This window comes from Amblyomma mixtum, chromosome 3 (genome assembly GCF_055824585.1).
Source record: "Amblyomma mixtum isolate Tamu chromosome 3, ASM5582458v1, whole genome shotgun sequence".
Lineage (NCBI taxonomy): Eukaryota > Metazoa > Arthropoda > Arachnida > Ixodida > Ixodidae > Amblyomma > Amblyomma mixtum.
This window is the reverse complement of record NC_143014.1, coordinates 192311068-192334505: the sequence shown is the minus strand read 5'-3', so window position 1 is coordinate 192334505 and position 23438 is coordinate 192311068. Positions and strand designations below refer to the sequence as shown.

Sequence of the window (23438 nt, the reverse complement as noted above, 5' to 3'; positions counted from 1 at the left end):
CAAGCTCCGAATCGCGGGTGAACATGGATTCAAGGAGGAACTCCGGTACCCCGAAGACAGCAAGCGGCGTCGTTCCCGGGCCAGCGGTCACACTGCTACGACAATCACCGAAAGGCGGGTCAGCGTCGGCAGACTGCTCTGACGATAAAAGCATGCCATCATTCGTGCTGAAAAGCACGCTTTCACCAGAGGCCCCGGTGTTCGTACCAAGGCATTTCAGAGTCCCTCTGCCACAGGAAGTTGCAGAGCCCTGCCCACCCTATCCACCTTCACCACAGTCACAGGACGCGAACCAGTATGCAATGCTGGAGCTCATGAGCTTCATTGACGACGTCACGCTGTGTCCTGCTGAGTTCGACTCCAAAATAGAAGACGTCACAAGCATATTGAGTGGCATTACCGACGCTGGCGGTCTCTGTCAGGTGGTCGACACTATCTTCCAACAGGGACTGAAAGAGGCTAACTTCAGGTATAGCGCGGCACGCCTGTGCAACCATCTTGGGAGCAACCTTCACATTCGAGGCGTGGAGGAGGACTTTACAAACATGCTTCTAGACCGGTGTCACAAAGAGTGCGTCAAGCGAAACGACTTGGGGTCCGGTGATTTTGACGACGCCTACCTGCGCGGGTTGCTGCTGTTCATTGCTGAACTGTTCTCTCAGATGGTGTTTCTGCGGAAGGCCCACTCCTACAAGGTGAAGCACCTGGCCGCCTCCATTCCCAACATGATGCACGCGCTTCTGCAGTCGCTCACCAAGGAGAACATCAAATGCACCATCCAGGTGCTGAAACTTACTGGCGCCTGCCTGGAGGACTATGAGAAGGTGGGCTCACCCGAAACCGACTGTTGTGCCCTCGACAGTGTGTTTGAGAAGCTCTGCGAGATCTCTCACAAGAAGGACATTGACCCGACCGCGGCGCTGATGGTCAAGAATGTCCTCGAACTTCGTGAGAGGAACTGGGGCCGCTCTTCGTCGTCTTCGAGCACCGCATCGGCTGGCCAGGCGGATGACAGCCTTCCCATTACTTGTGGTCCCGACGGCGTGCCGGTCTCCAGTGAAGAGGAGAGGTTTATCCAAGAGGTCCTCCTCACAGAACGGATGGGGAACATCGAAATGTCTGATGGAAGCGGTTACGCCAACAACTGCTGCAATGACGACATGGACGATGAGATTGCGGCAGCCTACGAAGAATTCCTCAAGGAATCGGGACAGTGAAGCTCTCTCCATCTCGGCAAGAGAGGGGACCAGAGTGGGTTGGCCGAGAGGTGCGAAGATGGGGAAGTGCAGGACAGTACCCAGTGTTTTCTTAACTGTATTTTTTTCCTCCCTATGTTTGTGTGAATTGGGGTTGGGGGGGAAAGTGTGGTGCCACTTTGTGCTTTTCCTTTTTTCTAAACAAGCTTTCTGCATCTCTTTCGCTTTGTCCACGTGACTCTTTGCCCACAGCGCCGGGATTTGAAGGCGCAGGCTCCTTTCCCAAGCAATGCAACCCTGCGAAGCCGAGCACCAGGCCGGGGCATAGCTTGTACCCATTATGAGAAAACCGGTGGGTACCCGGCCGGCGGCGGGAGTCGAACCCACCACCTCCCGAAGCCGAGGCGGGTGCTCTGCCACGAGACCACGGCTGCGGTTCGTCCCTTCGGGTAGGGTCGTCACCAGGTTGAACAACCCGGATGCTGCCCAGACTGCGGTGCAGGCCATCTCACCTCTCTTCAAAATGATTTCTGACGTCCGGCAGTTCGGCTGAGGAGGCTTTGTGTGCAGATCGTCTGATCAAGCCTGTATTATAGATTTGCTGAGGTGTTCCTCCTTTGGAAATCACTCGGTGAGCGCTCCTATTTCCCCGCACTTGGCACGCTCTGAGTGTCTAGTGAGGGGTGTCGATTCCCGAGTTAGTCCTTCGGAGGCGTGCTTGAGAAAAGTTGCTAAGGTTTAGCTTTGGTTAAACATGGTAGGTTGCGTAAGCATCCATAGCGTTCCATTCGGGATCATCACCGGTTGTAGACGATTCGGTTTCGATAGAGGCGCGGTGCGCCCGTCTAGCAGCGTCTTGAGCGCGCCGCTTAGCAAGGCGCTGTTCGCGTTCTTCATCTGTGTCCGAAGCCCGTTGTCATTTCCTGGCTTCGGCAAGCCGACGTAGCCTCCCTTTCTGTTTTTCAGGCGGCATAACGATGGAGCCGGCAAGCGAGCGAACGCATCTGATACCCGCCGCCGCGGTGGCTCAGTGGCTATGGTGCTCGGCTGCTGGCCTGAAAGACGCGGGTTCGATCCCGGCCGCGGCGGCTGAATTTCTTTGCAGGAGAAATTCGAGGCCCGTGTACTGTGCGATGTCAGTGCACGTTAAAGAACCCCAGGTGGTCGAAATTTCCGGAGCCCTCCACTACGGCGTCTCTCATAGCCTTATAACCCTGTCACACTAGCAAATTTAATGTCATTCCAATCGATTGACATTAGCACCTAATGTCATTAATCGACTGCTACACGGGAACATGCAATGTCATTAGGTTCGAATGACATTCGCCATCGAATGAGTTAGGGGAACTCATTCGCATTCGATCTCGAACCGAATGCGAACTCTGGACACCAGATACGCAGCAGGAACAAGCGACGCGAAAAAATAATGTGCACACTGCCAAACCTAGAAAGTGCATTTATTTAGTTCTGCTAAAAAAAAGTTAATGTTGGTGTGAATCTGTTCACACCAGGCTGTCGTGGATAGCTATTACTCTCGATCTCAGCAGCCTACAGCAGCGGCCGAGCGCGAAGCAGCGTCTTTCCCGCGACCGTCGGTCATTTTGGGATGCGTGATTCTTGCTGGCTGGCGTGCCATGTTTGTTAAGCTCGAAGGTACTTAAAGACGTAACTGAGCAGTTCACCTTTTGGAAGTCATTTCCAAGCTCCGCGCGTGTCCGCGCGCCGCCATGTCAGCCATTTTGTTTGTTTACATTTATCGGATTTGTGGTTGACTTTGTACTTGGCTTGGCTTTTGATGGCTAAAGCGGTGCAGAATGGCCGCAAATAATAATAAATACGGCCCACAAATGTTCTCACCCGCTTTTGAAACACTGCACAACAATTTCAAACATCTTTTATGCGCGCTGATGACGTTCGGTCGGACTATTGTTTTTTCTCTGATCGTCGATGCCATCATTTTCGAATGACATTACTTTTCTCCGTGTAGCACGGAAAGAGACCGAATGACATTCGATGCATCGAATGCCATTAGGTTCGAATGACATTAAATTTGCTAGTGTGACAGGGGTATTAGGGACGCTAAACCCCATAAACCAACCAACCAACCAGCACCTTATACCCCCTCTCCCTCGTTCTACAGCCTCCTCTCCACACTCCGCAGCTGGCGAGAGCGCGGCGAGGGCAGCGCCTCGCGCCGCCCTTCAAGATCAAACGTGCCTCGCGGCCGCCCCGACGCGAAGAGCTGAAACCGGTCGTAATATTGCTTTCGCAATAAAAATGTGGTAGTCCGACGTCAATCAAATTTAAATTAGGGAAATTGGTCGCACAGGGCAATAATTATAAGTTTCCAAGAACGCTCGATACGTGTAGATCGAGTAATAATGGCAAGCTGGATCGGTTCTTCCGATCGGTTACACTTCTGTAGGATGAATAATCGGAGTGAACATATCTAATGGCGGGATTTTGAATAGTTTCTATGCTTTCAGAGAGGTATTCCTCATGTGAGTCCCAAATGGCGGCTGCATATTCTAATTTGGGGCGCATTATGTGCTGTAGGCTAGTAATTTTACATGTGCTGGGGCAAACTTCATTGAGCGTTGAAGAGTGCCAAGGGATCGGCTGGATGCTGCAGTGGTGTGGTTGATGTGTGTTGACCACGTAAGAGCGTCAGACAGGTGTAATCTGAGATATTTCTAAGCTTTAGTAGCATGTAAACGAGAACCACAGATACAGTAGCTATCTGGTATTAAGTTGGAGCGTCTATGGAAGTGCATGAACTTACACTTAGCAATATTTTAAACACATTTACCATTTTACACACCATATTTCTACACCTAGTAAGTCACGTTGTAAGCTAATACTGTCTTACAACATTACCAGTTATACAACAGGTCGGTAGTTATTGGAGTGCAATTCGTACGTGATCATCGAGGTATCGTGGTCCTGCCGTGCCCCTACAGTTACTGTTGAGCGTCATGACTGGCACTATTATTCAAATTTAAATATTTGAGATAAATACATATGTTTTGTTAGTGTGTTTTATGGGAGTTTGACGTCACAAAGGGACTCGGGTTATGACGGACGTCGAAATAAAGGGCTCCGGAAATTTCAACCACCGGTGGTTATTTAACGAGCTCTGACATCGCAGAGTATACGGGCCGCTAGAATTTTTCTTAGATCAAAATTCGACCGCCGCGTAAATATATATGAATTATATAGGTTAATGGTTACGTGAGCAACATTCATATATAAATCATAAATAGATATGCATTACATATGAATATTGTTCACGTAACCGTTAGCATTAGAAGCGTGAGTAATGGTGTAACATCTTATCGTTCGCCATCAATTTTTCATCAACAAAGTGCAGGAAAATTGTTGTACAAGTACAGTGTAAATAAAAAATCGTTGTTTTTATTTATTTTTTTTGGTACACGGAGGTCCGCCCCACCCCCCCTTCCCCCCCTAAAGCCAATCGCTGGGACCGCCACTGACCATCCACAGACAAATGGCTTAGTGGAACGCCTTAACAGAACCCTGGCCGACATGCCCTCCATATATGTGGATGTGGAGAAAAAAAGGCCGGACCGTAACATTTCTGCTCGTAGTCCCGACACACCTGCGACCCGATATCGTGAGCGCTTGCCACACAAACCATCTGCCGGCCACCTGGGAACCAGTCGTACATTAGCAAGTATTCGACAGAGGTACTACTGGCCCAGATTACTTCTATCAGTGCGGACATACGTCAAAACCTGTCGCGACTGCCAACAAGACTCCATCCTTCAAACCCGCCGGATTTCTTCACCCCATAGCGCCTCCGAAGACACCTTTCCAACAAATAGGAATGGACCTACTCGGCCCTTTCCCGAAGTCATCCACTGGAAATTTGGATTGCTGTCGTGATCGGTTATTTGACGCGGTACGCTGAGACAACGGCACTTGCAAACGGAACTGCTGTCGAAGTAGCCACTTTTTTCTACACAACATCGTGCTGTGTCATGGCGCCGCTGCGGTTATCATTGCTGACCGTGGAGCTGCTTTCACGGCACGCTTGACTCAGGCAGTCCTAGATCTGACCTACAGCAGCCATAGGCGTACTACGGCGTACCACCCACAAAGGCGGTCCTAAGGGGCGACCGCCCCCCCCCCCCCTCCCCCGCCCCTTCTTAAAGCCTTTGCACATTTTCCCGATTTCCCGAACGTCCGTTTTCGGGCTTTCACAGGGCGAGATGTCATTTTTGACGTAGAAATGGAAAGCTTTTTCGTCTGTGATCCGTCAAGTAGTCCCCTAATTTGAACGTTCGCCGTGTTAGCCGCTGCCTTATTTCACTGAGTTCTACGTTCTACAGGTTTGTTTATTTATTTATTTATTTATTTATTTATTTATTTATTTTAGTACCTCAGAGACCCCAAACAACGGGCATTACATGAGGGGTGGAGTGTGCAGAAATATCAACAAAAAACGAACATATTCTGTGCCATGGCAACATCAAGGTTCAAAATACAAATAAAACTGGTAAACAGCTCAGAAAATCAAAATGCAGAACGCTCAAATGCTTTCGAAAAGAAAGGAAAAACAAGACATTAATAAAAGACAGGAAGAAGCGCTTCAATAACGGATTAGAGAACAGTAAAAACCGCATAGTAAAACAAAGTGCAATAGGTCAACGTTAGAGAGGAAAGGTACACGAAAACCTAAAATGTGTTTAATGATTTAAGCTTATCTTTGAATGCAAGCTTATCTATTATTAGAGCGGCATTGGGAAGGCCGCTCCAATCTTTTGCTGTTCGGATGAAGAACGACTGGGCAAATGGTTGTGTTTTTGGGCAAGGGTATGACACCTGTTGACTTTTTGTGAAGAGTTGAAAACAGGGAGTAGACGCTTAAGGGAAATGAATAGTAGAAACGATGAAAAAGGGCTAAACTGGCTAGTTTTTGATGGTGCTTTAAAGGTGCACTGAAGAGGAATATGAACTCGTCTTCTTGCCGCTGAAAATCGACCTACACGTTCCCAGCATTCTTAGAAACTTCGATTTATTTCCCTCTGTTGCCTATTTCCCTAATTAAATCGAATTAACGGCCGGCTCCCGCTTTTTTTTTAATACCCCGCATACGATGGAAGGAGTCGACCAACGCATGGAATGCCTTTCTGGCAGTCGCGTGGCGACCTTGATTTCGCTGTTATTTTGTTTCTTTTAGGTTTCCGTGAACAAATAGGTCTAGTCAGAGACTACATAGCTGCAAATTAGGCCCACGGAAATAAAAATATGCGTGGACTCTTCGCTTTCGCCGATCACTACGTATCACTCCGCCGATAGCAGAGCGGTGATATGTTTTGCCGGGCTAGTAGCGTGTCCCACCAGGCATCGGGTCCAGGAGCACCGCCGCAGTGCCGAAGGAGGAAGGAACGTGGGCCGGGTGCTCCAAGGTCGTTCACCGCTTCGTCGTCTTCCTCGGCTGAGGCCCCTGGGTACTCGGAAGTGGCCCGTCAGGCCAGGTGGATTCCATATCTTGTTTCGAGGAAACGCCAAGGGCGAACACCTGCAGCGTCGTCACCTCGCTTCAGCCGCTGAGGCCCTTGAATACTCGGAAGTGTCCAGAAGGGCATGTTGTCGGTCTAGTCGTTTCCGGCCAGGTGGATTCCATATCTTGTTCCAAGGAAATGCCCCAAAGGCGGACACCTGCTGCGGCGTCACCCCGCGGTTGACAAAAGAGCGAGGCGCGGTTGAACAGCAGACGCTTGGCAGACGCTCGTCTCCGCAGGTGGCAGCAGGCGATGAGACATGTCACCCTGACAGATGCACACACACAAAGTCGCAGGGTCAATACTGCTGCCTTGGGTGCCGTTTAAGGGGAACTCCGGAAAACACGTCGTGGCAGTTAGGCAGAAGTGGTGGTACGTGGAATCCAAGAGTCGAATGCGTCCCTCGTGTTCGGTTCCACCTGTCAGGAGGTTGCATGGGAGCGCGTGCATGAAGAAAGACCACTTTCGCAGAAACACGCACTGCATCTGGGCATGGCCTAAGTGGAGACAGGTGTGACGGGAACACACAAAGAGAGTTGGGGTGGGGGGGGGGTAGAAACACAACAGCGGCAAGCCGCCACGGGACTGGCTGAAAGGTTGGTCGGCTCCTCCCACCGTTTGGTGGGAATTAAAAAAAAATTGGCAGAGGCTTAGCTTGGTTAAGCCCGGAAGGTTGCGAAAGCAAATTACGAGCAAGTTTAGCGACTACAGTAGTGAAAGGCGAAAGCCTGAGTGCTGCACGGAACGCCGGAATTAGCTTAAAGTGCTATTGAGGTGTCCACTAAACCACAGAGTTGGTAAGGCGCCTTTCCTTTCCTCCAAATCAACGCAGTGTACAACTCTGTCTATGTCTGAGCGCATCAATGAACGCCACAACAGAGGTCAAGTTAAAGGTCAAACGTGGAACCGCCGGGACGACGCTGAAGGCTCAAAATCTAGCGCAGTATTGCTTTCGCAGTAAAAATAAATGTAATGTCAAGCACCAGAGCATGTTCACCAAATGCACAACCGATGTTTTTTACTCGCTTCCACTGTCCTGTCGCAAGGCCTACATAGGTCAAACAGGTCAATGCGTCAACGACCGTATGAGGCAGCACCGCACTTCGCTACAGCCAGGCAACACAGCAAATCTGCCAAGACATTGCAGCCACTGCAAAGACTGCACCCTTCTGTTCCAAAATGTCAGAATCATCGGCCGCGGCAAAACGCAGACAGAACGAGAAATCTTGGAAGCCTTCAAAATGAAGCAGTTAGGTTCTGGATGCGTCAGCGACAGCTCTGTCAGGTTCACGGCAAAAGAGTACAGTTTCATGAATGGGACATAGGTTGCCACATGCTATCTTTCAACGCTTGATCAATTTTGTTCTTGTTGTTTTGATCTCGCGCATGTGCACCCTGTTCTGTTGTTGGCGATAAATGTAGAATATTTCAGTTGTGTTTTCAGCGTTGTCCTGTGTACTTCTCCTGCTTGTGAACGCGTCCTTTCCGCTGGTTTCCCACTTACAATGCACCAACTGGCCCAACAAGCTACGCTTCTTGAATACTTGGCTGATTGTTTGTCAGTTTTAGTCTCCCTTGAAACTTCACAAAAGATTTTTTGAGCCGTTTCCTGCGATTTTTTGTCTCATCTGCTTTAAAAGAGGTCCGTTTTGTTTGTTTTCCTGGCTTTGCAGGTATTCATTAAACGAGGTTGCTGATTACTTAGCAAGGTCAGCTCTTGGCGGGTCAGTGACACATCCCGTCCCGAATTTCAGTCTGCTGGTGATTTCCAGGTTTCAGTGCTTGTAAGGCTGTGTAAGGTATCAATGACGCGGTTGTGATGCACTATTCCCAGTTGAAATTTGTATCTGTGCAGTTGTGTGTGGTCACCAACAAACTTATGTGGCTGATGAGGGGACGTTGAATCTTAAGACCATTTCCTCCTATATTCTCAAATGTTCGCACTTCAGAGAAAGATTTACCTGGAGGTCCCTCTCTCTAGGTTTGGGCTCCTGTTATCGCTGCCAGTGTTATTATCGTTCGTTGCGAGCTCAAAAGGATTTGCTTGGGTGCAGTTTGTGGGGTTCTCCATGATTACATAATTGCTACTGGTAGGTCTATTTGCTAACTCTTTCAAAATTCTTGAAGCTTTTCTTTTTTTTCTTCAAAATATTTTTTGTTATTTAACTTTAAATAATCTTCTGTCGTTTTTCATCGATACATTTTTCAAAATTCCCGCTTGGCTCTGATATTTTTGTCGTAATCGCCTACGCAAATTTCCTTGTTTATTACACTACACCGTGGCCAATCTCCCCATGTGGGTATGTGCCACGTCTTGAAAGGAAGAAGAAGAAGAAGAGGATGTGCCATGGTTTAAGAGGAAGAAGAAGAAAACTGCCTTTCGAGGTTAGGACTCCCTTTGTCTCTACCAGTTCTGCTCTAGTTTGGTGCGAGCGCCACGGGATTCTCGTTAAGCACTATTTGCGGCTACCTTCATGATTACATTATTGCAAGTGGTCGCTTACCGTGTTAACTCCATATAAAATTCCACCGCATGTCCCAAAAGCGTAATTTATTTTATTCTTCGCATATCTAATTTGTTTATTTTATTTTAAAATTTCACCAATTAATATATTTTCTAATTTCAGTCATTCTACCATTCTACTTAGTTTCTTTTTCCGCACATATACTACGTTGGCATTCACCACCGTACGTTGGCCAATCCCCCCGCGTGGGTATGTATCATGATTACTGTGGAGAAGAAGAAGAAGAAGAAGAATGTGATTGTTTGCGTGTTCTTCCCTTTGCAGGGCTTTTGCCGTTGGTCTTGGGGCGGCTGTCGACGTCTTCTCCTGGTCAGGGGAACTCCCTGTGGTAGGCCAGCCTTCCCCTGGGCGCCTTTTTCCGAGGTGACATCGCAAGGCCCCCCCGCCAAGCTCCGAATCGCGGGTGAACATGGATTCAAGGAGGAACTCCGGTACCCCGAAGACAGCAAGCGGCGTCGTTCCCGGGCCAGCGGTCACACTGCTACGACAATCACCGAAAGGCGGGTCAGCGTCGGCAGACTGCTCTGACGATAAAAGCATGCCATCATTCGTGCTGAAAAGCACGCTTTCACCAGAGGCCCCGGTGTTCGTACCAAGGCATTTCAGAGTCCCTCTGCCACAGGAAGTTGCAGAGCCCTGCCCACCCTATCCACCTTCACCACAGTCACAGGACGCGAACCAGTATGCAATGCTGGAGCTCATGAGCTTCATTGACGACGTCACGCTGTGTCCTGCTGAGTTCGACTCCAAAATAGAAGACGTCACAAGCATATTGAGTGGCATTACCGACGCTGGCGGTCTCTGTCAGGTGGTCGACACTATCTTCCAACAGGGACTGAAAGAGGCTAACTTCAGGTATAGCGCGGCACGCCTGTGCAACCATCTTGGGAGCAACCTTCACATTCGAGGCGTGGAGGAGGACTTTACAAACATGCTTCTAGACCGGTGTCACAAAGAGTGCGTCAAGCGAAACGACTTGGGGTCCGGTGATTTTGACGACGCCTACCTGCGCGGGTTGCTGCTGTTCATTGCTGAACTGTTCTCTCAGATGGTGTTTCTGCGGAAGGCCCACTCCTACAAGGTGAAGCACCTGGCCGCCTCCATTCCCAACATGATGCACGCGCTTCTGCAGTCGCTCACCAAGGAGAACATCAAATGCACCATCCAGGTGCTGAAACTTACTGGCGCCTGCCTGGAGGACTATGAGAAGGTGGGCTCACCCGAAACCGACTGTTGTGCCCTCGACAGTGTGTTTGAGAAGCTCTGCGAGATCTCTCACAAGAAGGACATTGACCCGACCGCGGCGCCGATGGTCAAGAATGTCCTCGAACTTCGTGAGAGGAACTGGGGCCGCTCTTCGTCGTCCTCGAGCTCCGCATCGGCTGGCCAGGCGGATGACAGCCTTCCCATTACTTGTGGTCCCGACGGCGTGCCGGTCTCCAGTGAAGAGGAGACGTTTATCCAAGAGGTCCTCCTCACAGAACGGATGGGGAACATCGAAATGTCTGATGGAAGCGGTTACGCCAACAACTGCTGCAATGACGACATGGACGATGAGATTGCGGCAGCCTACGAAGAATTCCTCAAGGAATCGGGACAGTGAAGCTCTCTCCATCTCGGCAAGAGAGGGGACCAGAGTGGGTTGGCCGAGAGGTGCGAAGATGGGGAAGTGCAGGACAGTACCCAGTGTTTTCTTAACTGTATTTTTTTCCTCCCTATGTTTGTGTGAATTGGGGTTGGGGGGGAAAGTGTGGTGCCACTTTGTGCTTTTCCTTTTTTCTAAACAAGCTTTCTGCATCTATTTCGCTTTGTCCACGTGACTCTTTGCCCACAGCGCCGGGATTTGAAGGCGCAGGCTCCTTTCCCAAGCAATGCAACCCTGGGAAGCCGAGCACCAGGCCGGGGCATAGCTTGTACCCATTATGAGAAAACCGGTGGGTACCCGGCCGGCGGCGGGAGTCGAACCCACCACCTCCCGAAGCCGAGGCGGGTGCTCTGCCACGAGACCACGGCTGCGGTTCGTCCCTTCGGGTAGGGTCGTCACCAGGTTGAACAACCCGGATGCTGCCCAGACTGCGGTGCAGGCCATCTCACCTCTCTTCAAAATGATTTCTGACGTCCGGCAGTTCGGCTGAGGAGGCTTTGTGTGCAGATCGTCTGATCAAGCCTGTATTATAGATTTGCTGAGGTGTTCCTCCTTTGGAAATCACTCGGTGAGCGCTCCTATTTCCCCGCACTTGGCACGCTCTGAGTGTCTAGTGAGGGGTGTCGATTCCCGAGTTAGTCCTTCGGAGGCGTGCTTGAGAAAAGTTGCTAAGGTTTAGCTTTGGTTAAACATGGTAGGTTGCGTAAGCATTCATAGCGTTCCATTCGGGATCATCACCGGTTGTAGACGATTCGGTTTCGATAGAGGCGCGGTGCGCCCGTCTAGCAGCGTCTTGAGCGCGCCGCTTAGCAAGGCGCTGTTCGCGTTCTTCATCTGTGTCCGAAGCCCGTTGTCATTTCCTGGCTTCGGCAAGCCGACGTAGCCTCCCTTTCTGTTTTTCAGGCGGCATAACGATGGAGCCGGCAAGCGAGCGAACGCATCTTATACCCGCCGCCGCGGTGGCTCAGTGGCTATGGTGCTCGGCTGCTGGCCTGAAAGACGCGGGTTCGATCCCGGCCGCGGCGGCTGAATTTCTTTGGAGGAGAAATTCGAGGCCCGTGTACTGTGCGATGTCAGTGCACGTTAAAGAACCCCAGGTGGTCGAAATTTCCGGAGCCCTCCACTACGGCGTCTCTCATAGCCTTATAACCCTGTCACACTAGCAAATTTAATGTCATTCCAATCGATTGACATTAGCACCTAATGTCATTAATCGACTGCTACACGGAAACATGCAATGTCATTAGGTTCGAATGACATTCGCCATCGAATGAGTTAGGGGAACTCATTCGCATTCGATCTCGAACCGAATGCGAACTCTGGACACCAGATACGCAGCAGGAACAAGCGACGCGAAAAAATAATGTGCACACTGCCAAACCTAGAAAGTGCATTTATTTAGTTCTGCTAAAAAAAAGTTAATGTTGGTGTGAATCTGTTCACACCAGGCTGTCGTGGATAGCTATTACTCTCGATCTCAGCAGCCTACAGCAGCGGCCGAGCGCGAAGCAGCGTCTTTCCCGCCACCGTCGGTCATTTTGGGATGCGTGATTCTTGCTGGCTGGCGTGCCATGTTTGTTAAGCTCGAAGGTACTTAAAGACGTAACTGAGCAGTTCACCTTTTGGAAGTCATTTCCAAGCTCCGCGCGTGTCCGCGCGCCGCCATGTCAGCCATTTTGTTTGTTTACATTTATCGGATTTGTGGTTGACTTTGTACTTGGCTTGGCTTTTGATGGCTAAAGCGGTGCAGAATGGCCGCAAATAATAATAAATACGGCACACAAATGTTCTCACCCGCTTTTGAAACACTGCACAACAATTTCAAACATCTTTTATGCGCGCTGATGACGTTCGGTCGGACTATTGTTTTTTCTCTGATCGTCGATGCCATCATTTTCGAATGACATTACTTTTCTCCGTGTAGCACGGAAAGAGACCGAATGACATTCGATGCATCGAATGCCATTAGGTTCGAATGACATTAAATTTGCTAGTGTGACAGGGGTATTAGGGACGTTAAACCCCATAAACCAACCAACCAACCAGCACCTTATACCCCCTCTCCCTCGTTCTACAGCCTCCTCTCCACACTCCGCAGCTGGCGAGAGCGCGGCGAGGGCAGCGCCTCGCGCCGCCCTTCAAGATCAAACGTGCCTCGCGGCCGCCCCGACGCGAAGAGCTGAAACCGGTCGTAATATTGCTTTCGCAATAAAAATGTGGTAGTCCGACGTCAATCAAATTTAAATTAGGGAAATTGGTCGCACAGGGCAATAATTATAAGTTTCCAAGAACGCTCGATACGTGTAGATCGAGTAATAATGGCGAGCTGGATCGGTTCTTCCGATCGGTTACACTTCTGTAGGATGAATAATCGGAGTGAACATATCTAATGGCGGGATTTTGAATAGTTTCTATGCTTTCAGAGAGGTATTCCTCATGTGAGTCCCAAATGGCGGCTGCATATTCTAATTTGGGGCGCATTATGTGCTGTAGGCTAGTAATTTTACATGTGCTGGGGCAAACTTCATTGAGCGTTGAAGAGTGCCAAGGGATCGGCTGGATGCTGCAGTGGTGTGGTTGATGTGTGTTGACCACGTAAGAGCGTCAGACAGGTGTAATCTGAGATATTTCTAAGCTTTAGTAGCATGTAAACGAGAACCACAGATACAGTAGCTATCTGGTATTAAGTTGGAGCGTCTATGGAAGTGCATGAACTTACACTTAGCAATATTTTAAACACATTTACCATTTTACACACCATATTTCTACACCTAGTAAGTCACGTTGTAAGCTAATACTGTCTTACAACATTACCAGTTATACAACAGGTCGGTAGTTATTGGAGTGCAATTCGTACGTGATCATCGAGGTATCGTGGTCCTGCCGTGCCCCTACAGTTACTTTTGAGCATCATGACTGGCACTATTATTCAAATTTAAATATTTGAGATAAATACATATGTTTTGTTAGTGTGTTTTATGGGAGTTTGACGTCACAAAGGGACTCGGGTTATGACGGACGTCGAAATAAAGGGCTCCGGAAATTTCAACCACCGGTGGTTATTTAACGAGCTCTGACATCGCAGAATATACGGGCCGCTAGAATTTTTCTTAGATCAAAATTCGACCGCCGCGTAAATATATATGAATTATATAGGTTAATGGTTACGTGAGCAACATTCATATATAAATCATAAATAGATATGCATTACATATGAATATTGTTCACGTAACCGTTAGCATTAGAAGCGGGAGTAATGGTGTAACATCTTATCGTTCGCCATCAATTTTTCATCAACAAAGTGCAGGAACATTGTTGTACAAGTACAGTGTAAATAAAAAATCGTGTTTTTTATTTATTTTTTTTGGTACACGGAGGTCCGCCCCCCCCCCCTTCCCCCCCTAAAGCCAATCGCTGGGACCGCCACTGACCACCCACAGACAAATGGCTTGGTGGAACGCCTTAACAGAACCCTGGCCGACATGCCCTCCATATATGTGGATGTGGAGAAAAAAAGGCCGGACCGTAACATTTCTGCTCGTAGTCGCGACACACCTGCGACCCGATATCGTGAGCGCTTGCCACACAAACCATCTGCCGGCCACCTGGGAACCAGTCGTACATTAGCAAGTATTCGACAGAGGTACTACTGGCCCAGATTACTTCTATCAGTGCGGACATACGTCAAAACCTGTCGCGACTGCCAACAAGACTCCATCCTTCAAACCCGCCGGATTTCTTCACCCCATAGCGCCTCCGAAGACACCTTTCCAGCAAATAGGAATGGACCTACTCGGCCCTTTCCCGAAGTCATCCACTGGAAATTTGGATTGCTGTCGTGATCGGTTATTTGACGCGGTACGCTGAGACAACGGCACTTGCAAACCGAACTGCTGTCGAAGTATCCACTTTTTTCTACACAACATCGTGCTGTGTCATGGCGCCGCTGCGGTTATCATTGCTGACCGTGGAGCTGCTTTCACGGCACGCTTGACTCAGGCAGTCCTAGATCTGACCTACAGCAGCCATAGGCGTACTACGGCGTACCACCCACAAAGGCGGTCCTAAGGGGCGACCGCCCCCCCCCCCCTCCCCCGCCCCTTCTTAAAGCCTTTGCACATTTTCCCGATTTCCCGAACGTCCGTTTTCGGGCTTTCACAGGGCGAGATGTCATTTTTGACGTAGAAATGGAAAGCTTTTTCGTCTGTGATGCGTCAAGTAGTCCCCTAATTTGTACGTTCGCCGTGTTAGCCGCTGCCTTATTTCACTGAGTTCTACGTTCTACAGGTTTATTTATTTATTTATTTATTTATTTATTTATTTATTTATTTATTTATTTATTTATTTTAGTACCTCAGAGACCCCAAACAACGGGCATTACATGAGGGGTGGAGTGTGCAGAAATATCAACAAAAAACGAACATATTCTGTGCCATGGCAACATCAAGGTTCAAAATACAAATAAAACTGGTAAACAGCTCAGAAAATCAAAATGCAGAACGCTCAAATGCTTTCGAAAAGAAAGGAAAAACAAGACATTAATAAAAGACAGGAAGAAGCGCTTCAATAACGGATTAGAGAACAGTAAAAACCGCATAGTAAAACAAAGTGCAATAGGTCAACGTTAGAGAGGAAAGGTACACGAAAACCTAAAATGTGTTTAATGATTTAAGCTTATCTTTGAATGCAAGCTTATCTATTATTAGAGCGGCATTGGGAAGGCCGCTCCAATCTTTTGCTGTTCGGATGAAGAACGACTGGGCAAATGGTTGTGTTTTTGGGCAAGGGTATGACACCTGTTGACTTTTTGTGAAGAGTTGAAAACAGGGAGTAGACGCTTAAGGGGAATGAATAGTAGAAACGATGAAAAAGGGCTAAACTGGCTAGTTTTTGATGGTGCTTTAAAGGTGCACTGAAGAGGAATATGAACTCGTCTTCTTGCCGCTGAAAATCGACCTACACGTTCCCAGCATTCTTAGAAACTTCGATTTATTTCCCTCTGTTGCCTATTTCCCTAATTAAATCGAATTAACGGCCGGCTCCCGCTTTTTTTTTAATACCCCGCATACGATGGAAGGAGTCGACCAACGCATGGAATGCCTTTCTGGCAGTCGCGTGGCGACCTTGATTTCGCTGTTATTTTGTTTCTTTTAGGTTTCCGTGAACAAATAGGTCTAGTCAGAGACTACATAGCTGCAAATTAGGCCCACGGAAATAAAAATATGCGTGGACTCTTCGCTTTCGCCGATCACTACGTATCAATCCGCCGATAGCAGAGCGGTGATATGTTTTGCCGGGCTAGTAGCGTGTCCCACCAGGCATCGGGTCCAGGAGCACCGCCGCAGTGCCGAAGGAGGAAGGAACGTGGGCCGGGTGCTCCAAGGTCGTTCACCGCTTCGTCGTCTTCCTCGGCTGAGGCTCCTGGGTACTCGGAAGTGGCCCGTCAGGCCAGGTGGATTCCATATCTTGTTTCGAGGAAATGCCAAGGGCGAACACCTGCAGCGTCGTCACCTCGCTTCGGCCGCTGAGGCCCTTGAATACTCGGAAGTGTCCAGAAGGGCATGTTGTCGGTCTAGTCGTTTCCGGCCAGGTGGATTCCATATCTTGTTCGAAGGATATGCCCCAAAGGCGGACACCTGCTGCGGCGTCACCCCGCGGTTGACAAAAGAGCGAGGCGCGGTTGAACGGCAGACGCTTGGCAGACGCTCGTCTCCGCAGGTGGCAGCAGGCGATGAGACATGTCACCCTGACAGATGCACACACACAAAGTCGCAGGGTCAATACTGCTGCCTTGGGTGCAGTTTAAGGGGAACTCCTGAAAACACGTTGTGGCAGTTAGGCAGAAGTGGTGGTACGTGGAATCCAAGAGTCGAATGCGTCCCTCGTGTTCGGTTCCACCGTCAGGAGGTTGCATGGGAGCGCGTGCATGAAGAAAGACCACTTTCGCAGAAACACGCACTGCATCTGGGCATGGCCTAAGTGGAGACAGGTGTGACGGGAACACACAAAGAGAGATGGGGTGGGGGGGGGGGGTAGAAACATAACAGCGGCAAGCCGCCACGGGACTGGCTGAAAGGTTGGTCGGCTCCTCCCACCGTTTGGTGGGAATTAAAAAAAAATTGGCAGAGGCTTAGCTTGATTAAGCCCGGAAGGTTGCGAAAGCAAATTACGAGCAAGTTTAGCGACTACAGTAGTGAAAGGCGAAAGCCTGAGTGCTGCACGGAACGCCGGAATTAGCTTAAAGTGCTATTGAGGTGTCCACTAAACCACAGAGTTGGTAAGGCGCCTTTCCTTTCCTCCAAATCAACGCAGTGTACAACTCTGTCTATGTCTGAGCGCATCAATGAACGCCACAACAGAGGTCAAGTTAAAGGTCAAACGTGGAACCGCCGGGACGACGCTGAAGGCTCAAAATCTAGCGCAGTATTGCTTTCGCAGTAAAAAGAAATGTAATGTCAAGCACCAGAGCATGTTCACCAAATGCACAACCGATGTTTTTTACTCGCTTCCACTGTCCTGTCGCAAGGCCTACATGGGTCAAACAGGTCAATGCGTCAACGACCGTATGAGGCAGCACCGCACTTCGCTACAGCCAGGCAACACAGCAAATCTGCCAAGACATTGCAGCCACTGCAAAGACTGCACCCTTCTGTTCCAAAATGTCAGAATCATCGGCCGCGGCAAAACGCAGACAGAACGAGAAATCTTGGAAGCCTTGAAAATGAAGCCGTTAGGTTCTGGATGCGTCAGCGACAGCTCTGTCAGGTTCACGGCAAAAGAGTACAGTTTCATGAATGGGACATAGGTTGCCACATGCTATCTTTCAACGCTTGATCAATTTTGTTCTTGTTGTTTTGATCTCGCGCATGTGCACCCTGTTCTGTTGTTGGCGATAAATGTAGAATATTTCAGTTGTGTTTTCAGCGTTGTCCTGTGTACTTCTCCTGCTTGTGAACGCGTCCTTTCCGCTGGTTTCCCACTTACAATGCACCAACTGGCCCAACAAGCTACGCTTCTTGAATACTTGGCTGATTGTTTGTCAGTTTTAGTCTCCCTTGAAACTTCACAAAAGATTTTTTGAGCCGTTTCCTGCGATTTTTTGTCTCATCTGCTTTAAAAGAGGTCCGTTTTGTTTGTTTTCCTGGCCTTGCAGGTATTCATTAAACGAGGTTGCTGATTACTTAGCAAGGTCAGCTCTTGGCGGGTCAGTGACACATCCCGTCCCGAATTTCAGTCTGCTGGTGATTTCCAGGTTTCAGTGCTTGTAAGGCTGTGTAAGGTATCAATGACGCGGTTGCGATGCACTATTCCCAGTTGAAATTTGTATCTGTGCAGTTGTGTGTGGTCACCAACAAACTTATGTGGCTGATGAGGGGACGTTGAATCTTAAGACCATTTCCTCCTATATTGTCAAATGTTCGCACTTCAGAGAAAGATTTACCTGGAGGTCCCTCTCTCTAGGTTTGGGCTCCTGTTATCGCTGCCAGTGTTATTATCGTTCGTTGTGAGCTCAAAAGGATTTGCTTGGGTGCAATTTGTGGGGTTCTCCATGATTACATAATTGCAACTGGTAGGTCTATTTGCTAACTCTTTCAAAATTCTTGAAGCTTTTCTTTTTTTTCTTCAAAATATTTTTTGTTATTTAACTTTAAATAATCTTCTGTCGTTTTTCATCGATAATTTTTCAAAATTCCCGCTTGGCTCTGATATTTTTGTCGTAATCGCCTACGCAAATTTCCTTGTTTATTACACTACACCGTGGCCAATCTCCCCATGTGGGTATGTGCCACGTCTTGAAAGGAAGAAGAAGAAGAAGAGGATGTGCCATGGTTTAAGAGGAAGAAGAAAACTGCCTTTCGAGGTTAGGACTCCCTTTGTCTCTACCAGTTCTGCTCTAGTTTGGTGCGAGCGCCACGGGATTCTCGTTAAGCACTATTTGCGGCTACCTTCATGATTACATTATTGCAAGTGGTCGCTTACCGTGTTAACTCCATATAAAATTCCACCGCATGTCCCAAAAGCGTAATTTATTTTATTCTTCGCATATCTAATTTGTTTATTTTATTTTAAAATTTCACCAATTAATATATTTTCTAATTTCAGTCATTCTACCATTCTACTTAGTTTTTTTTTCCGCACATATACTACGTTGGCATTCACCACCGTACGTTGGCCAATCCCCCCGCGTGGGTATGTATCATGATTACTGTGGAGAAGAAGAAGAAGAAGAATGTGATTGTTTGCGTGTTCTTCCCTTTGCAGGGCTTTTGCCGTTGGTCTTGGGGCGGCTGTCGACGTCTTCTCCTGGTCAGGGGAACTCCCTGTGGTAGGCCAGCCTTCCCCTGGGCGCCTTTTTCCGAGGTGACATCGCAAGGCCCCCCCGCCAAGCTCCGAATCGCGGGTGAACATGGATTCAAGGAGGAACTCCGGTACCCCGAAGACAGCAAGCGGCGTCGTTCCCGGGCCAGCGGTCACACTGCTACGACAATCACCGAAAGGCGGGTCAGCGTCGGCAGACTGCTCTGACGATAAAAGCATGCCATCATTCGTGCTGAAAAGCACGCTTTCACCAGAGGCCCCGGTGTTCGTACCAAGGCATTTCAGAGTCCCTCTGCCACAGGAAGTTGCAGAGCCCTGCCCACCCTATCCACCTTCACCACAGTCACAGGACGCGAACCAGTATGCAATGCTGGAGCTCATGAGCTTCATTGACGACGTCACGCTGTGTCCTGCTGAGTTCGACTCCAAAATAGAAGACGTCACAAGCATATTGAGTGGCATTACCGACGCTGGCGGTCTCTGTCAGGTGGTCGACACTATCTTCCAACAGGGACTGAAAGAGGCTAACTTCAGGTATAGCGCGGCACGCCTGTGCAACCATCTTGGGAGCAACCTTCACATTCGAGGCGTGGAGGAGGACTTTACAAACATGCTTCTAGACCGGTGTCACAAAGAGTGCGTCAAGCGAAACGACTTGGGGTCCGGTGATTTTGACGACGCCTACCTGCGCGGGTTGCTGCTGTTCATTGCTGAACTGTTCTCTCAGATGGTGTTTCTGCGGAAGGCCCACTCCTACAAGGTGAAGCACCTGGCCGCCTCCATTCCCAACATGATGCACGCGCTTCTGCAGTCGCTCACCAAGGAGAACATCAAATGCACCATCCAGGTGCTGAAACTTACTGGCGCCTGCCTGGAGGACTATGAGAAGGTGGGCTCACCCGAAACCGACTGTTGTGCCCTCGACAGTGTGTTTGAGAAGCTCTGCGAGATCTCTCACAAGAAGGACATTGACCCGACCGCGGCGCTGATGGTCAAGAATGTCCTCGAACTTCGTGAGAGGAACTGGGGCCGCTCTTCGTCGTCTTCGAGCACCGCATCGGCTGGCCAGGCGGATGACAGCCTTCCCATTACTTGTGGTCCCGACGGCGTGCCGGTCTCCAGTGAAGAGGAGAGGTTTATCCAAGAGGTCCTCCTCACAGAACGGATGGGGAACATCGAAATGTCTGATGGAAGCGGTTACGCCAACAACTGCTGCAATGACGACATGGACGATGAGATTGCGGCAGCCTACGAAGAATTCCTCAAGGAATCGGGACAGTGAAGCTCTCTCCATCTCGGCAAGAGAGGGGACCAGAGTGGGTTGGCCGAGAGGTGCGAAGATGGGGAAGTGCAGGACAGTACCCAGTGTTTTCTTAACTGTATTTTTTTCCTCCCTATGTTTGTGTGAATTGGGGTTGGGGGGGAAAGTGTGGTGCCACTTTGTGCTTTTCCTTTTTTCTAAACAAGCTTTCTGCATCTCTTTCGCTTTGTCCACGTGACTCTTTGCCCACAGCGCCGGGATTTGAAGGCGCAGGCTCCTTTCCCAAGCAATGCAACCCTGCGAAGCCGAGCACCAGGCCGGGCATAGCTTGTACCCATTATGAGAAAACCGGTGGGTACCCGGCCGGCGGCGGGAGTCGAACCCACCACCTCCCGAAGCCGAGGCGGGTGCTCTGCCACGAGACCACGGCTGCGGTTCGTCCCTTCGGGTAGGGTCGTCACCAGGTTGAACAACCCGGATGCTGCCCAGACTGCGGTGCAGGCCATCTCACCTCTCTTCAAAATGATTTCTGACGTCCGGCAGTTCGGCTGAGGAGGCTTTGTGTGCAGATCGTCTGATCAAGCCTGTATTATAGATTTGCTGAGGTGTTCCTCCTTTGGAAATCACTCGGTGAGCGCTCCTATTTCCCCGCACTTGGCACGCTCTGAGTGTCTAGTGAGGGGTGTCGATTCCCGAGTTAGTCCTTCGGAGGCGTGCTTGAGAAAAGTTGCTAAGGTTTAGCTTTGGTTAAACATGGTAGGTTGCGTAAGCATCCATAGCGTTCCATTCGGGATCATCACCGGTTGTAGACGATTCGGTTTCGATAGAGGCGCGGTGCGCCCGTCTAGCAGCGTCTTGAGCGCGCCGCTTAGCAAGGCGCTGTTCGCGTTCTTCATCTGTGTCCGAAGCCCGTTGTCATTTCCTGGCTTCGGCAAGCCGACGTAGCCTCCCTTTCTGTTTTTCAGGCGGCATAACGATGGAGCCGGCAAGCGAGCGAACGCATCTTATACCCGCCGCCGCGGTGGCTCAGTGGCTATGGTGCTCGGCTGCTGGCCTGAAAGACGCGGGTTCGATCCCGGCCGCGGCGGCTGAATTTCTTTGGAGGAGAAATTCGAGGCCCGTGTACTGTGCGATGTCAGTGCACGTTAAAGAACCCCAGGTGGTCGAAATTTCCGGAGCCCTCCACTACGGCGTCTCTCATAGCCTTATAACCCTGTCACACTAGCAAATTTAATGTCATTCCAATCGATTGACATTAGCACCTAATGTCATTAATCGACTGCTACACGGGAACATGCAATGTCATTAGGTTCGAATGACATTCGCCATCGAATGAGTTAGGGGAACTCATTCGCATTCGATCTCGAACCGAATGCGAACTCTGGACACCAGATACGCAGCAGGAACAAGCGACGCGAAAAAATAATGTGCACACTGCCAAACCTAGAAAGTGCATTTATTTAGTTCTGCTAAAAAAAAGTTAATGTTGGTGTGAATCTGTTCACACCAGGCTGTCGTGGATAGCTATTACTCTCGATCTCAGCAGCCTACAGCAGCGGCCGAGCGCGAAGCAGCGTCTTTCCCGCGACCGTCGGTCATTTTGGGATGCGTGATTCTTGCTGGCTGGCGTGCCATGTTTGTTAAGCTCGAAGGTACTTAAAGACGTAACTGAGCAGTTCACCTTTTGGAAGTCATTTCCAAGCTCCGCGCGTGTCCGCGCGCCGCCATGTCAGCCATTTTGTTTGTTTACATTTATCGGATTTGTGGTTGACTTTGTACTTGGCTTGGCTTTTGATGGCTAAAGCGGTGCAGAATGGCCGCAAATAATAATAAATACGGCCCACAAATGTTCTCACCCGCTTTTGAAACACTGCACAACAATTTCAAACATCTTTTATGCGCGCTGATGACGTTCGGTCGGACTATTGTTTTTTCTCTGATCGTCGATGCCATCATTTTCGAATGACATTACTTTTCTCCGTGTAGCACGGAAAGAGACCGAATGACATTCGATGCATCGAATGCCATTAGGTTCGAATGACATTAAATTTGCTAGTGTGACAGGGGTATTAGGGACGCTAAACCCCATAAACCAACCAACCAACCAGCACCTTATACCCCCTCTCCCTCGTTCTACAGCCTCCTCTCCACACTCCGCAGCTGGCGAGAGCGCGGCGAGGGCAGCGCCTCGCGCCGCCCTTCAAGATCAAACGTGCCTCGCGGCCGCCCCGACGCGAAGAGCTGAAACCGGTCGTAATATTGCTTTCGCAATAAAAATGTGGTAGTCCGACGTCAATCAAATTTAAATTAGGGAAATTGGTCGCACAGGGCAATAATTATAAGTTTCCAAGAACGCTCGATACGTGTAGATCGAGTAATAATGGCAAGCTGGATCGGTTCTTCCGATCGGTTACACTTCTGTAGGATGAATAATCGGAGTGAACATATCTAATGGCGGGATTTTGAATAGTTTCTATGCTTTCAGAGAGGTATTCCTCATGTGAGTCCCAAATGGCGGCTGCATATTCTAATTTGGGGCGCATTATGTGCTGTAGGCTAGTAATTTTACATGTGCTGGGGCAAACTTCATTGAGCGTTGAAGAGTGCCAAGGGATCGGCTGGATGCTGCAGTGGTGTGGTTGATGTGTGTTGACCACGTAAGAGCGTCAGACAGGTGTAATCTGAGATATTTCTAAGCTTTAGTAGCATGTAAACGAGAACCACAGATACAGTAGCTATCTGGTATTAAGTTGGAGCGTCTATGGAAGTGCATGAACTTACACTTAGCAATATTTTAAACACATTTACCATTTTACACACCATATTTCTACACCTAGTAAGTCACGTTGTAAGCTAATACTGTCTTACAACATTACCAGTTATACAACAGGTCGGTAGTTATTGGAGTGCAATTCGTACGTGATCATCGAGGTATCGTGGTCCTGCCGTGCCCCTACAGTTACT

General features: G+C 49.3%; 3 protein-coding genes across 3 annotated transcripts; all 3 read left to right on the top strand.

Annotated features, from left to right (window-relative positions):
- Nucleotides 1-23: 23 nt before the first annotated feature.
- Nucleotides 24-1353, top strand: LOC149353097 (polyadenylate-binding protein-interacting protein 1-like). The gene has a single exon (XM_089577287.1). The coding sequence runs from the start codon at nucleotides 24-26 to the stop codon at nucleotides 1215-1217; it is 1194 nt and encodes a 397-aa protein (XP_089433413.1). The 3' UTR covers nucleotides 1218-1353.
- An 8305-nt stretch (nucleotides 1354-9658) lies between these two features.
- LOC149353096 (polyadenylate-binding protein-interacting protein 1-like) lies at nucleotides 9659-10985 on the top strand. Its single transcript, XM_089577286.1, has one exon. It carries the CDS (start codon nucleotides 9659-9661, stop codon nucleotides 10850-10852), a length of 1194 nt encoding a protein of 397 aa, XP_089433412.1. The 3' UTR covers nucleotides 10853-10985.
- An 8316-nt stretch (nucleotides 10986-19301) lies between these two features.
- Nucleotides 19302-20574, top strand: LOC149353095 (polyadenylate-binding protein-interacting protein 1-like). Its single transcript, XM_089577285.1, has one exon. It carries the CDS (start codon nucleotides 19302-19304, stop codon nucleotides 20493-20495), a length of 1194 nt encoding a protein of 397 aa, XP_089433411.1. The 3' UTR covers nucleotides 20496-20574.
- The last annotated feature ends 2864 nt before the right edge of the window (nucleotides 20575-23438 follow it).

Excerpts from the sequence above, each read along its gene's own strand:
- LOC149353097 (XM_089577287.1), top strand. The coding sequence starts at position 24 with ATGGATTCAAGGAGGAACTCCGGTACCCCGAAGACAGCAAGCGGCGTC.
- LOC149353096 (XM_089577286.1), top strand. The coding sequence starts at position 9,659 with ATGGATTCAAGGAGGAACTCCGGTACCCCGAAGACAGCAAGCGGCGTC.
- LOC149353095 (XM_089577285.1), top strand. The coding sequence starts at position 19,302 with ATGGATTCAAGGAGGAACTCCGGTACCCCGAAGACAGCAAGCGGCGTC.